General features: G+C 40.0%; 1 protein-coding gene across 1 annotated transcript in view; it reads left to right on the top strand.

Annotated features, from left to right (window-relative positions):
• The window catches only part of LOC132380280 (inactive rhomboid protein 2-like), a 97,371-nt gene that overhangs the window by 36,116 nt on the left and 44,193 nt on the right, over positions 1-17,062 (top strand). Inside the window, exons 8-9 of the mRNA XM_059949035.1 lie at positions 5,249-5,452; positions 11,330-11,441. Of these exons, the coding sequence (XP_059805018.1) occupies positions 5,249-5,452; positions 11,330-11,441 (316 nt within the window). The remainder of the gene's footprint in view (positions 1-5,248; positions 5,453-11,329; positions 11,442-17,062) is intronic.

Below are 17,062 nucleotides of genomic sequence, written 5' to 3'. Positions count from 1 at the left end.
GTGTGGTGGTAATAATCTTCTGAGGTGTGTATATTTCAATGCGAGGAGTATTGTGGGAAAGGCAGACGAGCTGAGGGCATGGATTGACACGTGGAATTATGACATTGTAGCCATTAGTGAAACTTGGCTACAGGAAGGACAGGACTGACAGCTTAATTTTCCAGGGTTCCGATGTTTCAGACGTGATAGAGGCAGAGGGATGAAGGGTGGGGGTGGGGGGCGGGTGGTGATGGCTTTGCTAGTCAGGGAAAATATTACAGCAGTGCTTCGGCAGGACAGATTAGAGGACTTGTCCACTGAGGCCATATGGGTGGAGCTGAGAAACAGGAAAGGTCTGACCACATTAATAGGGTTGTATTATAGACCATTCAATTGTCAGTGAGAATTGGAGGAGCAAATCTGCAGAGAGATAACAGACAACTGCAGGGGACAGAAAGTTCTGATTGTAGGGGATTTTAATTTTCCACACATTGATTGGGAATCCCATACTGTTAAAGGTCTAGATGGGTTAGAGTTTGTGAAATGTGTTCAGGAAAGGTTTCTAAATCAATATATAGAGGTACCAACTAGGGAGGATGCAATATTAGATCTCCTATTAGGAAATGAGTTAGGGCAGGTGACGGAATTGTGTGTAGGGGAACACTTTGGTTCCAGTGATCATAACGTCATTAGTTTCAACTTGATGATGGATAAAGTTAGATCTGGTCCTTGGGTTGAGGTTCTAAACTGGAAAAAGGCCAAATTTGAAGAAATGAGAAAGGATCTAAAAAGTGTAGATTGGGACAGGTTGTTCTCTGGCAAGGATATTGTTGGTAAGTGGGAGGCCTTCAAAGGAGAGATTTTGAGAGTGCAGAGCTTGTATGGGTTAAAAGCAAAATGAATAAGAATAAGGAACCTTGGTTCTTGAGGGATATTGGAACTCTGATAAAGAAGATATATAACATGTATAGGCAACAGGGAGGAAATAAGATGCTTGAGGAGTATAAAAAGAGTAAGAAAATACTTAAGAAAGAGATCAGGAAGGCTAAAAGAATTCATGAGGTTGCTTTGACAGTCAGCGTGAAGGATAATCCTAAGAGCTTCTACAGGTATGTTAAGAGCAAATGGATAGTAAGGGATAAAATTGGTCCTCTTGAAGATCAGAGTGATCGGCTATGTATGGAACCAAAAGAAATGGGAGAGATCTTAAATGGGTTTTTTGCATCTGTATTTACTAAGGAAGCTGGCATGGAGTCTGTGGAAACAAGGCAAACAAGTAGGGAGGTAATGGAACTTATCCGGATTAAAGAGGAGGATGTGCTTGATGTCTTGAGGCAAATCAGAGTAGATAAATCCCCAAGACCTGACAGGGTATTGTCTAGGACATAGAAGGAGACTAGTGTTGAAATTGCAGCGGCCCTGGCAGATATATTTAAAATGTCAATATCCACAGGTCAAGTGCCGGAGGATTGGAGGATAGCTCATGTAGTTCCGTTGTTTAAAAAAGGCTCAAAAAGTAAGCTGGGAAATTATAGGCCAGTAAGTTTGACATTGGTAGTAGGTAAATTATTGGAAGGAATACTAAGAGATAGGATCTACAAGTATTTGGATAGACAGGGACTTATTAGAAAAAGTCAGCATGGCTTTGTGCATGGTAGGTCATGTTTAACCAATCTATTTGAGGTTTTCGAGGAGGTTACAAAGAAAGTGGATGAAGGGAAGGCAGTGGATGTTATATACATGGACTTCAGTAAGGCCTTTGACAAGGTCCCACATGGGAGGTTAGTTTGGAAGATTCAGTCGCTAGGTATACATGGAGAGGTAGTAAATGGGATTAGACATTGGCTCAATGGAAGAAGCCAGAGAGTGCTAGTGGAGGATTGCTACTCTGAGTGGAGGCCTGTGAGTAGTGGTGTGCCACAGGGATCAGTGCTGGGTCCATTGTTATTTGTCATCTATATTAATGATCTGGATGATAATGTGGCAAATTGGATCAGCAAATTTGCTGATGATACAAAGATTGGAGGTGTAGTGGACAGTGAGGAAGGTTTTCAGCACTTGCAGAGGGATTTGGACCAGTTGGAGGAATGGGCTGAAAATTGGCAGATGAAGTTTAATGCGGACAAGTGTGAGGTATTGCACTTCGGAAGTTCAAACCAAGGTAGAACATACAAGGTAAGTGGTAGGACATTGAGGAGTGCAGTAGAACAGAGGGATGTGAGAATACAGATACATAATTCCCTAAAATTGGCTTCACAAGTAGATAGGGTTGTAAAGAAAGCTTTTGGTACATTAGCCTTTATAAATCAAAGTATTGAGTATAAGAGTTGGAATGTAATGGTGAGGTTGTATAAGACATTGGTAGACCGAATTTGAAGTATTGTGTGCAGTTTTGGTCACCGAATTACAGGAAGAGTATTAATAAGGTTGAAAGAGTACAGAGAAGGTTTACAAGGATATTGCCAGGATTTGAGAAACTGAGTTACAGAGAAAGGTTGAATAGGTTAGGACTTTATTCCCTGGAGCATAGGAGAATGAGGGGTGATTTGATAGAGGTGTATAAAATTATGATGGGTATAGATAGAGTGATTGCAAGCAGGCTTTTTCCACTGAGGCCAGGGGAGAAAAAAACCAGAGGTCATGGGTTAACAGTGAAGGGGAAAATGTTTAAAGGGAACATTGGGGGGGCTTCTTCACGCAGAGAGTGGTGGGAGTGTGGAATGAGCTGCCAGATGAAGTGGTGAATGCAGGCTCATTTTTGACATTTAAGATAAATGTGGACAGGTATATGGATGAGAGGGGTTTGGAGGGATATGGCCCAGGTGCAGGTCAGAGGGACTAGGCAGAAAAATGGTTTGGCACAGCCAAAAAGGCCAAAAGGCCTGTTTCTGTGCTGTAATGTTCTATGGTTCTATGGAAACTTCTCTGTGTCTTATCCCAGGAGTATGTGAAGGGATGGGATAGAGGAAGTTTCACTCTGCGTCTGGAATAGGGATGGGGGGGTGGGGTCGGATAGGAGAGAAGGCCATGGAAGAAAGAAAAGGGGAAGGAGCACCAGAGGGAAGTGTTGAGCAGGTAAGGAGATAATGTGAGAGGGAAATGGGAATGGGGAATATTGAAGGGGGGTATTCTGGAAGTTTGAGAAATTGATGTTCATGCCATCAGATTGGAAGCTATCCAGACGGAATACAATGTGTTGGCTCTCCAACCTGAGTGTAGCCTCATCGTGACAGTGGAGGAGGTAATTAACATCATGTCTGAATGGGATTGGGAAGTGAAATTAAAATGAGTGGCCACTTAGAGATCCCACTTTTTCTGGTGGTTGGAACATAGGTGCTCAGCAAAGCAGTCTCCCAATCTACGTCAGGTCTCTTTTAGTGAGTCGTCACAGGTGGAACTGAATAAGTAATAAGGAAAATATGACAATGTTCTTTCTTTTTACAATATTTTTATTCAGAAGAAAAAAACAAGATTTACAGAGTACAACACATAGATACATCTCAACATAACTTGTGTACATTCATATATTGTAATAAAATTGATCAAAATGTTATAGCATAACACATAAAGGTATACCACTCTGCAATCAAAAATTTAAAGAAAGGTCATACATCATAAAAGATATTTTTTATATAAAAAAGACTATGACAATGTTAACGGGGCTACATTATAGATCACTCAACAGTCCAGGATATTTAGAGGAAAAAATTTGCAGAGATCACAGACTGTTGCAAAGAAACATAATGTTGTTATAGTAGGTGATTTTAACTTTCCACATATTGACTGGGACTCCCGTATTGTGAGAAAAAACAGATGGGACAGAGTTTGTCAAAAATGTTCAGGAAAGTTTTCTTAATCAGTACGTAGAAGTCCCAATGAGAGTGTGCGATTCTTGATCTGCTGTCAGGGAATGAGACAGGGCAGGTGACAGACATTTGTGTAGAGGAACACTTTGCATTTAGTGATCACAATGTCATTAGTTTCAAAGTAAATGCAGAAAAAGATAGTTCTAGTCCATGAGTTGAGATTCTAAATTGGATAAAGGCCAATTATGATGGTTTCAGAAAGGATCTGGCAACTGTGGATTGAGACAGGCTGTTTTCTGGCAAAGGTGTACCTGGAAAGTGGGAGGCCTCCAAAGTGAAATTTTGCAAGTACAAAGCTTGTATGTGTTTGTCAGAATAAAAGGTGAAGATAGTGGGTTTAGGGAACCACCAGCACAACAAAGTCTTCAGATGCTGGAAATCCAAGCTATACACACAAAATACTGGAGGAACTCAGCAGGCCAGACAACATCTACAGAATAAACAGCCAACGTTTCGGGCTGAGACCTTTCATCAATGTCATGAACTCTTTACAGATTACAGAGGAGGAGATGTTTGCTGTCTTAAGGCAAATTAGGGTGAATAAATCCCCAGGGTCTGACAAGGTATTCCCTCAGACTCTGCAGGAGGCAAGTGCAGAAATTTCTGGGGTTATAGCAGAGATATTTAAGTTCATCTCTTGTGACAGGTGAGATGCCAGAGGATTGGTGGATAGCCAATGTTGTTTTGCTGTTCAAGAAAGGTTCTAAAAATAAACCAAGAAATTATAGGCTGGTGAGCCTGATATCAGTAGTGGGAAATTTATTGAAATATATTCTAAAGGACTGGATATGTGAGCATTTGGATAGACATGGACTGATTAAGGATAGTCAGCATGGTTTCATGCATGAAAGGTCATTTCTAACCAATCTTCTAGTTTTTCAAGGAAGATATGAGGAAAGTTGATAAAGGCAAAGCAGTGGATGTTGCCTACATGGATTTTAGCAAGGCATTTGACAAGGTCCTGCATGAGAGGTTGGTTAAGAAGGTTTAATGGCTCAGCATTCAAGATGAGGTAGTAAATTGTATTAGACATTGGCTTTGTAGGAGAAGTCGGAGAGTGGTAGTAGACTGCAGGCCTGTGAACAGTGGTGTGCACAGGGATTGGAGCGGGGTGTGCGAGTGTGGATGCTGTTGGGCTATGCGGGTATTGTCGGGGTGTGCAGGTATGGTCACAGTGTGCGGCTGTTGTTGGGGTGTGCATGTGCAGGTGCGGGTGTTGTTGGGGTGTGTGGGTATTGTCAGGGCATGCAGCTGTTGGGGTCGAGGTGTGCGGGTATTGCCCAGGTGTACATGTGTGGATGTTGTCGGGGTGTGTGGCTGTTGTCAAGGTGTGCAGTGCGGTGATGCTATATTCGCCTGCCTGCAAGTCTTCACACCAAGGTCTGTTGTTGATTTGCTCTCAGATATGCTGAGGGGTTGCCTAACATAACCAGTGCTGAGACCCATGGTCGGGGGACACACATCACACCGCAGGTTCGACGCTCTATGTTTAACAGGAAGAAGCGTCAGTACGGACTGGGGATTGTGGGAAGGTGGCTCAACCGGAGGTACCGCCGCTCACTGAGTATCAGCACCCGTGACAAACTTCAGCATCTGCACACTCACAGGTATGTACATTGTACCCCACTATTCATCGACCTGTCACCTTCACACGCATGGGTGTGTACGTTGTACCGTACTCATGGCTGATCCAATTTTCCTCTCAGCCTTCTCCCTATATCCCTTCATACCTGACCAACCAGGAATCCATTGACCACTGCCTTGAATATATGTAACTCTTGGCCTCCACAGCTGCTTGTTGCAAAGAATTCCACAAATTCGCTCCTCTCTGGCTAAAGAAATTCATCCTCATTTCTATTGTAAAAGGGCGCTGTTCTATTCTGAGGCTGTGCCCTCTAGTCTTAGATTCTCCCACCATAGGAAACATCCTCTCCACATCCACTCTATCAAGGTCCTTCACCATTCAATAGGTTTCAATGGTCACCCCTCATTCTTCTGAATTCTAGTGAATACAGGCCCAGAGCCATCAGACACTCTTCATATGACAAGGCATTCAATCATGGAATCATTTTAAAGAACTTCCTTTGAATCCTCTCCAGTTTCAACACATCCTTTCTATGATAAGGGGCCCAAACCTGCTCACAACACTGGGTGACGCCTCACCAGTTCTTTATAAAGTCTCAACATTACATCCTTGTTTTTATATTCTAGTCCTCTTGAAATGAACACTAACATTGCATTTGCTTTCCTCATTACAGTGTCAACCTGCAAACTAACTTTCAGGGAATCCAGCACAAGAGATCCCAAGTCCCCTTGAACCTCTTTTTTTTTTGTATTTTCTCTCCATTTAGAAAATACTCTACCCTTTTCTTTCTTTTACCAAAGTGCATTACCGTACATTTCCCAACACTGTATTCCATCTGCCATTTCTTTGCCCATTCTCCTAATTTGTCTAAGTCCTCTTGTAGCCTCTCTACTCCCTCAAAACTACCTGCCCTTTCCAGCTACCTTCATATTGTCTCCAAACCATCAATTACATCATCCAAATCATTGACATATAAGGTCCCAACACAGAACCTTGTGGAACACCACTAGTCTCCGGCAGCCAACCAGAAAAGGTTCCCTTTTTTCCCACTCTTTGCCTTCTGCCAACCAGCTTTATCCATGCTTGAATCTTTACTGCAATACATGGGCTCATTGCTTGATAAGCAGTGCTCCTTAGACACTGGACCTGGGTTGTTTGTATTTTTTTCAATTTTGTTTTGTCTGAGTTGCCATCTTGAGACATGGGGGTAATTTTAGTGTTAGATTGCCTACTTGCCTCTTTTTAGCTTTTTTCTGGGGCTTTTGAGGGTGGAGGGAGGGGGATTTTTCCTTTTCTTTTTTTTATTTTTGCTTGCTTTTTGCTTAGTTTTATTTCATGGGCTTATATGAAACTACAAAAATGGTTGCAGTGCCATGACTTCCGGTTTCTCCTTGAACTCACTTCCTTCTTCCGGGTTCATGAGTTCACTTTTTTTTAAACTTATGTGTTAAATGTAATAAATATTGTCAATATGGATAGGATTATTAATTTTGTTTCTTGGAATACTAATGGTTTAAATCATCCGATCAAACGGAAAAAAAATTCAAAGTATTCCATAGAATGAATGCCAATGTTATTTTTGTGCAAGAGACTCATGTAAGGAAAGTGGATAGTCAACGTTTTTTTAGGTTTTGGAAGGGCCAACAGTATCACTCAAATTTGCAAGCCAAAGTAAGAGGTGTTTCCATTTTTATAGACTCACCAACTTCTTTTATACATCATGAAACAATTTCAGATTCACAAGGTAGATTTTTGCTTATTACTGGTCTACTTTTTAATCAAAAAGTTGTTTTAGTTAATGTTTATGCTCCAAATACTGATTGTCCTGAATTTTTTAAATGCTTATTTACATCCTTTCCTAATCTGAATCAATATAGATTGATAATGGGTGGGGATTTTAACTGTTGTTTAAACCCTTTGATGGATAGATCCAAGCCCACCCAAATTCTTCCGAATAAATCGGCTTCTCTTATTAACTCTTTTATGATTGATTCAGCTATTTGTGAAATTTGGCATTTTCTACACCCTAATGACAAAGAGTTCTCATACTTTTCCCATGTTTATCATAATTACTCAAGAATTGATTACTTTTTCATTGATCACCATTTACTTACAGACATTACTGATTGTAAATATGACTCTATTACCATATCTGATCATGCACCTCTGAAGTTATCTATTAAAATAACGAATTCATATATCAATGCTAAATTTTGGAGGTTTAATTCTATTTTATTGCAGGATTTAGACTTTGTTAATTTTATTAAACAACAAATTGATTTGTTTTTCTCAACAAATTCTACAGCAGAGATCTCTAGTGGAATTTTATGGGATACTTTTAAAGCATATATTTGTGGACAGATTATTTCATACTCTGCTGGAGTTAGGAAACAAACTAATTCTAAAATATTAACATTAGTTGATAAAATCAAAGCAATTGATAAGATTTATTCAATGACTCCTAGTAAAGAACTTTATGAAGAAAGACTGGAACTTCAAATGGAGCATAGTTTATTATCATCCTCTTCGATTGAAAGTCAGTTAATTAAATCAAAAACCCAATTCTGTATGTATGGAGATAAGTCTGGCAAATTATTGGCTAACCAATTAAAAATTGTTTCAGATAAATGACAGATTACTAGGATTCGTAAACAAGATGGTACTCTGATGATCGACCATAGAGAGATAAATAAAGCCTTTCAAGATTTTTATAATTCCTTATATCAATCAGAATTCACTAAGGACTCTTCTATAATAAATGAATTTTTAAGGAAATTGAATATTCCAAAAATAACTGTTGAGGATAACGTACTTTTAGATACACCTATTACGGAGTCTGAAATAGAAAAGGCTATTTTTTCAATGAATTCTGGTAAAGCTTCTGGTCCAGATGGTTTTTCCGCAGAATTTTTTAAATCTTTTTCTTCTAAACTTTCTCCTTGGCTTTGTAAAATTTTTAAAGATGCATTAAGTATAGGCAAATTACCACAATCTTTTTATGAAGCTTCTATTTCTTTAATTCTTAAAAAAGATAAAGACCCTACTGAATGCGCATCCTATCGGCCTATATCCTTGTTGAATATGGGTTTTAAGATTTTTAGTAAAATTTTGGCTATTAGATTAGAAAATATATTACCTCGAATTATTTCTGAAGATCAGACTGGATTTATTAAAAATCACTATTCATCTTTTAACATTAGAAAATTAATTAATATTATTTATACTTCTTCATCTAAAATACCAGAATGTGTCATTTCTTTAGATGCTGAAAAAGCATTTGATAGAGTTGAATGGCCATATTTATTTAATACAATGCAACAATTTAATTTTAGTTCAAAATTTATATCATGGATTAAATTAATATACCATAAACCCTTAGCTTCGGTTTTTACCAATAACCAAAGATCCCCTTTTTTTCAGTTATTTCGTGGTACAAGGCAAGGTTGCCCTTTAAGTCCTTTACTATTTGACATCGCTTTAGAACCTTTGGCTATAGCTATTCATGAATCACCCAATATTTTGGGTATTACCCGTGGGGAGAGGACATATAAAGTATCATTATATGCTGATGATTTGTTATTATACATATCTGACCCTGAAAGACCTATTCCTGCTATTTCGTCTTTGCTTGCTCAATTTAGTAACTTTTTTGGTTATAAATTGAATTTTAACAAGAGTGAACTATTTCCATTAAATATGCAAGTTCCAATTTATAAACATTTACCATATAAAATTGTTACAGATTATTTTATTTACTTAGGTATTAAAATTACTAAAACATAAAGATTTATTTAAGGTTAATTTTTTTACCTTTAATTGATCAAATTAAGCAACTTGCTATTAGGTGGTCTCCACTATCTTTGTCATTGGTTGGTAGAGTTAATGCTATTAAGATGATGATACTACCTAAATTTTTATATTTATTTCAAGCATTACCAATTTTTATTCCTAAATCTTTCTTTGATACTATTGACTCTAAAATATCTTCTTACTTGTGGCAGAACAAAAATCCTAGATTGGGTAAAAAATACTTACAGAAGCCTAAGAAAGAGGGCAGCTTGGCTTTACCAAACTTAAGATTTTACTATTGGGCAGTCAATATACGGTATTTAATATTCTGGACACAAGAATTGACTATAGCTGCTTGCCCAGAATGGGTATATTTGGAATGTAAATCTGTGCAAGATTTTTCACTGATTTCAATCTTAGGATCTTCACTTCCTTTTTTTTTTATTCAAATTGAATAAACAGATAATTAATCCCATAGTCAGATATACATTACGAATTTGGTTTCAATTTCGTAAATTTTTTGGTTTGAATAAATTTATCTTATCATGTCCTATAATATCTAACTATTTTTTTCGGCCATCTATAGATCAAGCTTTTCTTTTATGGAAAACAAAAGGTATAACATGTTTTCGTGATCTGTTTCTGGATGATAATATTATGTCCTTTGAACAGTTATCTAATAAATATAATTTACCTAAAACCCATTTTTTTAGATATTTACAAGTTAGAAATTTTTTGTATAATGAGTTACAGTCTTTTTCGAAAGAATGTCCATTGGACATTACAGAAAGAATTTTAGCCCTTAACCCTTATGGTTTAGTAGCCATCATTTATAAGATGATCATGAATTTACAGCCAGATGTATCAGAAAAAATTAAGAAGGAATGGCAAGAAGAGTTGCATTGTCCTATATCCACTGAGCAATGGGAAAAAATTTTATTATTGGTAAATTTGTCCTCTATTTGTGCTAAACATGCCCTAATACAATTCAAGGTTGTACATAGAGCTCATATGTCTAAGGATAAACTGGCTCAATTTTATTCTCATGTTAATTCAACCTGCGACAGATGTCATTCTGATGTTGCTTCATTGACTCATATGTTCTGGTCTTGTCCTTGTTTACAAAATTATTGGAAAGGTATTTTCAGTATTATTTCAAGAGTTTTAAATATCAATTTTCAACCGCATCCTTTTACTGCAATTTTCGGTTTACCAATGATGGATAATAACCGTTAATCCGCTTCATCTCAATGAATGATTGCATTTGTTACATTAATGGCTAGAAGATCTATTTTATTGAATTGGAAAGAAATTAATCCTCCAACTGTATTTCAGTGGTTTTCTCAAACCATCTCTTGTTTGAGTTTAGAAAAAATTAGAAGTGTGGTTTTTGATTCTTCAGTTAAATTTGAAGAAACTTGGAGATCATTTATTCAACATTTTCATATGAGTTAAATTGTCTTTTCCTAAACCTTACTTTTATTATCCTTAATTATTTGGATGGAGGTTCGGAGTTATTGGCCCTACTGTATGTATTTAACATTATATATTGGCCCATGTTGGTTAGTTTTTTTTTCTCTTTTTTTTTGGGTTTTTTTCTTTTCTTTGTCTCCTTTACATAAATACTGTGAGTTTGGGAGGCCTTATATATTGATTATTATATATCTGATTGTTTATTTAAACTATTATGTACTCTCAAATGCTTTGTATTCATATTTCATCTATGTTTTTCTTAAAATTAATAAAAAGATTTTAAAAGAAAAAGACACTGGACCTGATTGAAGTCCTCTCCACTTCTTTCCAAATTTACGGTCCATTTTGGCCCCAGTCAAAGCTCAATGTATGTAAATGATCACTCCTCACTGACCCTTCACCTCCACATGAACAGAAGAGTGCTCTCTCTGTCACTCCATCCCTCCCCTCACCTCCTTTACCCTCCACTACGTTCCCCTCACCTCCCCCCACACAAGTGTTCCCTGCACTACAATCACTCTAGTCCACCCACTCTCAGCCTCACTATCTTTTCTTTCCTCTGTCCTTGTTCTGGTTTGTAGCCCCCGAACCCTGACGCTGGAGCCCCTTATCCATTTAACAGTTGTTTATTTTCCAGGCCGTACTTTACCTATTGGATCACCTCTGTTCACATCGTGGTGACCGTGCTAGCGATCTGTACCTATGGCATCGCACCAGTGGGATTTGCCCAGCGTGTAAAAACACAGTTGGTAAGTATGTTCAGTACTTCCAGCAGAAAATCCCACCTGATCCTGCTGATGTTCACTGCTCCTCTCCACCAACTCCTGCTGGTGTCCACCAGTTATCTCCAGCAGCCTCTGCTGGTATTTACTTTCCCTTCAGCACCTACTGGTGTTCACCATACCCACTTATCTCCAGAAGCACCTGCTGGTGTTCACTGTACCAATCTAGTTGGTTATGCTGGTGTTCACCATACCCTTCCAGCCCTGCTGGTGTTCACCCTTTATCTCCTGTAGCCCCGGCTGGTGTTCACCATCAACCTCCCACAGATCCCACTGGTGTAGCTGGGTGACTGTCAAGAGGAATGGAAATGCAAACAGGCAGTCAGCGCAGATCACCCCATGGCCACTCCCCTGAATAATAAGTATATTGTTTTGGACACTGTTGTGAGGGATGACCTCCCAGGGGAATGCCATGGACACCAAGTTACTAGCACTGAGCATGGGTCTGTGGTGCAGAAAAGAAAGAGGGAGAAGAGGGGAGCTGTAGTGATAGGTGACTCGATAGAGGAACAGACAAGGAGATTCGGTGGATATGAATGGGACACCTGAATGGTATGTTGTTTCCCAAGTACAAGGGTCAGGGACATCTCAGATAATGTCCACAACATTCTGGAGAGGGACGGTGAGCAGCCAGATGTCTTGGTACATATTGGTACCTATGACAGAGGAAAGAAAAGCAAAAAGGTCCTGAAAAGAGAATCTAGAGAGCTAGGCAGAAAGCTAAGAAGCAGAACCCCCCCCGGGTAGTAATTTCTGTATTGTTGCCTTTGCCATGCACCAATGAGGGTAGAAATAGGCTGATTTGGTAAATTAATACATGGCTGAGAAGCTGGGACAGAGCTTCAGGTTCTTGGATCATTGGGATCTCTTCTGGGGGAGGTATGACCTGTTCAAAAGTGACAGTGGCACCTGAACCTGAGGGCATCCAATATTCTCACGGGCAGGTTTGTTAGAGCTGTTGGGGAGGATTAAGCTAATTTGGTAGGGGGATGGGAACCGGAATAAAGGGTCTCAGGATAGGACGGATGGTAACAAAGCAAAGATAGTGTGCAGTCAGACTGTCAGGAAGAGCAGGCAGAATGTAGGACATAATTGCAGCTAGCAGGGAGTGTATCAGTGTATTGGAGATGCAGAATCAAAAAGGGTAGCAAATACAGGACTCAAAGTGTTATATCGCAATGCATGGAGTATAAGAAACAGAAACAAAGAAAACCTACAGCACAATACAGGTCCTTCAGCCCACAATGCTGTGCCGAGCATGTACTTAGTTTAGAAATTACTTAGGGTTACCCATAGCCCTCTATTTTTCTAAGCTCCATGTACCTATCCAGGAGTCTCTTAAAAGACCCTACTGTATCTTCCTCCAACACTATTGCCAGCAGCCCATTCCACGCACTCACCACTCTCTGCGTAAAAAAAACTTGCACCTGACATCTCCTCTGTATCCACTTACAAACACCTTAAAACTGTGTCTTCTTGTGTTAGCCATTTCAGCCCTGGGAAAAAGCCTCTGACTATCCACATGATCAATGCCTCTCATCATCTTGTACACCTCTATCAGGTCACCTCTCATTTTCCATTGCTCCAAGGAGAAAAGGCCAAGTTCACACAACCTATTCTCATAAGGCATGCACCCCAATCCAGGCAACATCCTTGTGAATTTTCTCTCCACCCTTTCTTTAGTTTCCACATCCTTCCTGCAGTAAGGTGATCAGAATTGAACACAGTACTCCAAGTGGGGTCTGACCAGGGTCCTATATAGCTGCAACATTACCTCTTGGCTCTTAAACTCAATCCCACAGTTGATGAAGGCCAATGCACTGTATGCCTTCTTTACCACACAGTCAACCTGCGCAGCAGCTTTGAGTGTCCTATGGACTTGGACCCCAAGATCCCTCTGATCCTCCACGAGTCTTACCATTAATACTATATTCTGCCATTATATTTGACCTACCAAAATGAACCACCTCACACTTACCTGGGTTGAACTCCATCTTCCACTTCTCAGCCCAGTTTTGCATCCTATTGAATATCCCACTGTAACCTCTGACAGCCCTCCACATGATTCACAACACCCTCAACCTTTGTGTCATCAGCAAGGTTACTAACCCATCCCTCCACTTCCTCATCCAGGTCATTTATAAAAATCATGAAGAGAAATGGTCCCAGAACAGTTCCCTGAGGCACTCCACTGGTCACCAGCCTCCATGCAGAATATGACCCATCTACAGTCACTTCTTACTTTCTGTGGGCAAGCCAGTTCTGTATCCACAAAGCAATGTCCCCCTTGGATCCCATGCCTCTTTATTTTCTCAATTAGCCTTGCATGGGGTACCTTATCAAGTGCCTTGCTGAAATCCATATACATTACATCTACTGCTCTTCCTTCATCAATGTGTTTAGTCACATCCTCAAAAAATTCTATCAGGCTCATAAGGCACCACCTGCCTTTCACAAAGCCAAGATGACTGTTCCTAATCTTAATTTGCCTCTTCAAATGTTCATAAATCCTTCCTGTCAGGATCTTCTCCATCAGCTTACCAACCACTGAAGTAAGACTCACTGGTCTATAATTTCCTGGGCAATCTCTACTCCCTTTCTTGCATAAGGGAACAACATCTGCAACCCTCCGATCCTCTGGAACGTCTCCCATCCCCATTGATAATGAAAAGATTATCGCCAGAGGCTCAGCAATCTTGTCCCTCACTTCTCACAGTAGCCTGGGGTACATCTCGTCTGGTCCTGGTGGATGATCTTGTTGAACTATTACAAATTGTCAGCTATGTTGTGGCCATCAGTGAATCATAGCTGAAGGATGGTTGTAGTTGGGAGCTGAATGCCAAAGTTGTATCGGAGGGATATGAAGGTAGGCAGAGGAGGTGCTATAGCTCTGCTGGTAAAGAATGGCATCAAATCAGTTGAAAGATATGACATAAGATCGGAAGATGTTGAATCCTTGTGGATTGAATTAAGAGCTTGCAAGGGGTAAAAGGACCCTGATGGCAGTTACATGCAGGCCTCCCAACAGTAGCTATGATGTTGATCACAGATTACAACAGGGAATAGAAAAGGAGTGTCAAAAGGGCAATGTTATTGTAGTCATGGGAGATTTCAACATGTAGGTCAATTGGGAAAATCAGTTTGGAAATGGATCACAAGAGAGAGGGTTTGTTGAATGCCTACTAGAGCAGTTTGTCGTTGAGCCTTCTAGGGGATCGACTGTAATGAACTGTTATGTAATGAACTGGAGATGACTTAAGTTAAAAGAACCCTTAGGAGGCAGTGATCACAATATGATTGAGTTCAACTTGAAATTTGATAGGGAGAAGTCTGTTGAAGCAGTATTTCAGTGGAGAGAGGAAAATTACAGTGGTATGAGAGAGGAGTTGGCCAAAGTAAATTGGATGGAGCTGCTGGCAGGGATGACAGCAGAGCAGAAATGGTGGGCATTTCTGGGAAAAATGAGGAAGGTGCAGGATAGATGAATTCCAAAAATAAAGACATACTTAAATGACAAGATAGTTCAACCATTGCTGACAAGGGAAGTCAAAGCTAATGTAAAAGCAAAAGAAAGGGCATACGACAACACAAAACTTCATGGGAAAACTGATGATTGGGACCCTACAGAGAGCAACTGAAGGAATCATTAGGAGGGTAAAGATAAAATATGAAGATAAGCTAGCAAACAATATCAAAGTGGATATTAAAAACATTTTCAAGTATGTAAAAAATGTGAGTATGTAAAAAAATATATAAGAAAGATAAGAGTGGATACTGTATCACTAGAAAATGAGGCCAGAGAAATAATAACAGGGGACAAGGAGATGGCAGATGAACTAAATGAGTATTTTGCATCAGTCTTCACTGTGGAAGACACTAGCAGTGTGCTAGATGTTGAAAGGTGTGAAGGAAGAGAAGTGAGTGCAGTTACTATTATAAAGGAGAAGATGCTCAGTATGCTGAAAGATCTATGGGTACATAAGTCACTGCACTCTAGGGTTCTGAAAGAGGTTGCAGTAGAGATTGTGGAGGCATTAATAATTATCTTTCAAAAATCATTGGATTCTGGAATGGTACCAAAGGACTGGAAAATTACAAATGTCACTCCACTCTAAGAAAGGAGAGAGGCAGCAGAAAGGAAATTATAGACCAGTTAGCCTGACCTCAGTGGATGGGAAGATGTTGGAGTGAATTGTTAAGGATGAAGTTATGGACTATGTGGTGACACGGGACAAGATAGGACAGAGTTTCCTTAAGGGAAAATCTTGCCTGACGAACCTGTTAGAATTCTTTGAGGAGGTTACAAGTAGGATAGATAAAGGGGACGCAGTAGATATTGTATACTTGGACTTTCAGAAGGCGTTTGACAAGGTGCCACACATGAGGCTGCTTACCAAGTTAAGAGCCCATGGTATTACAGGAAAGTTACTAACATGGTTAGAGCATTGGCTGATTGGTAGGAAGTGGGAATAAAAGGATCCTTTTCTGGTTGGCTGCCAGTGACTAGTGGTGTTTTGCAAGAGTCGGTGTTGGGACCAGTTCTTTTTGTGCTGTATATCAATGATTTAGATGATGGAATAGATGGCTTTGTTGCTAAGTTTGCAGATGATACAAAGATTGGTGGAGGGGCAGGTAGTATTCAGGAAACAGGTAGGATGCAGAAGGACTTGGACAGATTAAGAGAATAGGCAAGAAAGTGACCAATTAAGTACAATGTTGGAAAATGCATGGTCATGCACTTTGGTAGCAGAAATAAATGTGCAGACTATGTTCTAAACAGGGAAGAAATCCAAAAATCTGAGATGCAAAGGGACTTGGAAGTCCTTGTGCAGAACACTTTAAAAGTAAATTTGCAGGCAGAGGATGGTGAATTAGTGGAAGTTTTTTTTTACTACAGGCAGCTATGGAGGCCAGGACTTTGGGCATATTTAAGAGGCCGGGGAGCAGGGCTGGGGTTGGGGGGGGGATAATCATCAGTCATGATTGAATGGTGGAGCAGACTTGATGGGCCAAATGGCCTAATTCTGCTCCTATCTGATGGTCTTATGGTTCCCTTTCATTTGCTCCTGTTGTTCACTGTTCCCCTCTGTCATCTCCTGCTGGTTTTCACTGCTCCTCTCCAGCAACCCCTGCTGGTGTTCACCATTCCCCTCCAGCAACCATTGCTGGTGTTCACTACTCCCCTCCAGCAGTACCTGCTGGTGTTACCGTTCCTCTCCAGTTTCTCCTGATGTTTATCATATCCCTCCAAATGCTCATGCTAGTGTTTACTGTTCCCCTCCAGCAGCCTCCGCTGGTGTTCACTGTTCCTCTCTAGCAATCTCTGCTGGTGTTCACCGGTCCCCTCCAGATGCACCTGCTGGTGTTCACCAGTCCCCTCCAGCTGCGCCTGCTGGTGTTTACTGTTCCCCTTCCAGCAGCCTCTGCTGGTGTTTTACTACCACTGACTGCTCCTGTTGATATTTACTGCTCACTTGCATCTTTCTCACTTTCCATTTCATGTTAGCCGTTGGTATTCCAAATGTGTCAATATGTTCTCTCCTACACTGGTATTTTCTACAGTAGCCATTGGTAACTCATCAAATCCC

This window comes from Hypanus sabinus, chromosome 23, assembly GCF_030144855.1.
Source record: "Hypanus sabinus isolate sHypSab1 chromosome 23, sHypSab1.hap1, whole genome shotgun sequence".
Taxonomy (NCBI): Eukaryota; Metazoa; Chordata; class Chondrichthyes; order Myliobatiformes; family Dasyatidae; genus Hypanus; species Hypanus sabinus.
Note: the sequence above shows the minus strand (reverse complement) of the source record. Positions and strands in the feature narration are given on the sequence as shown.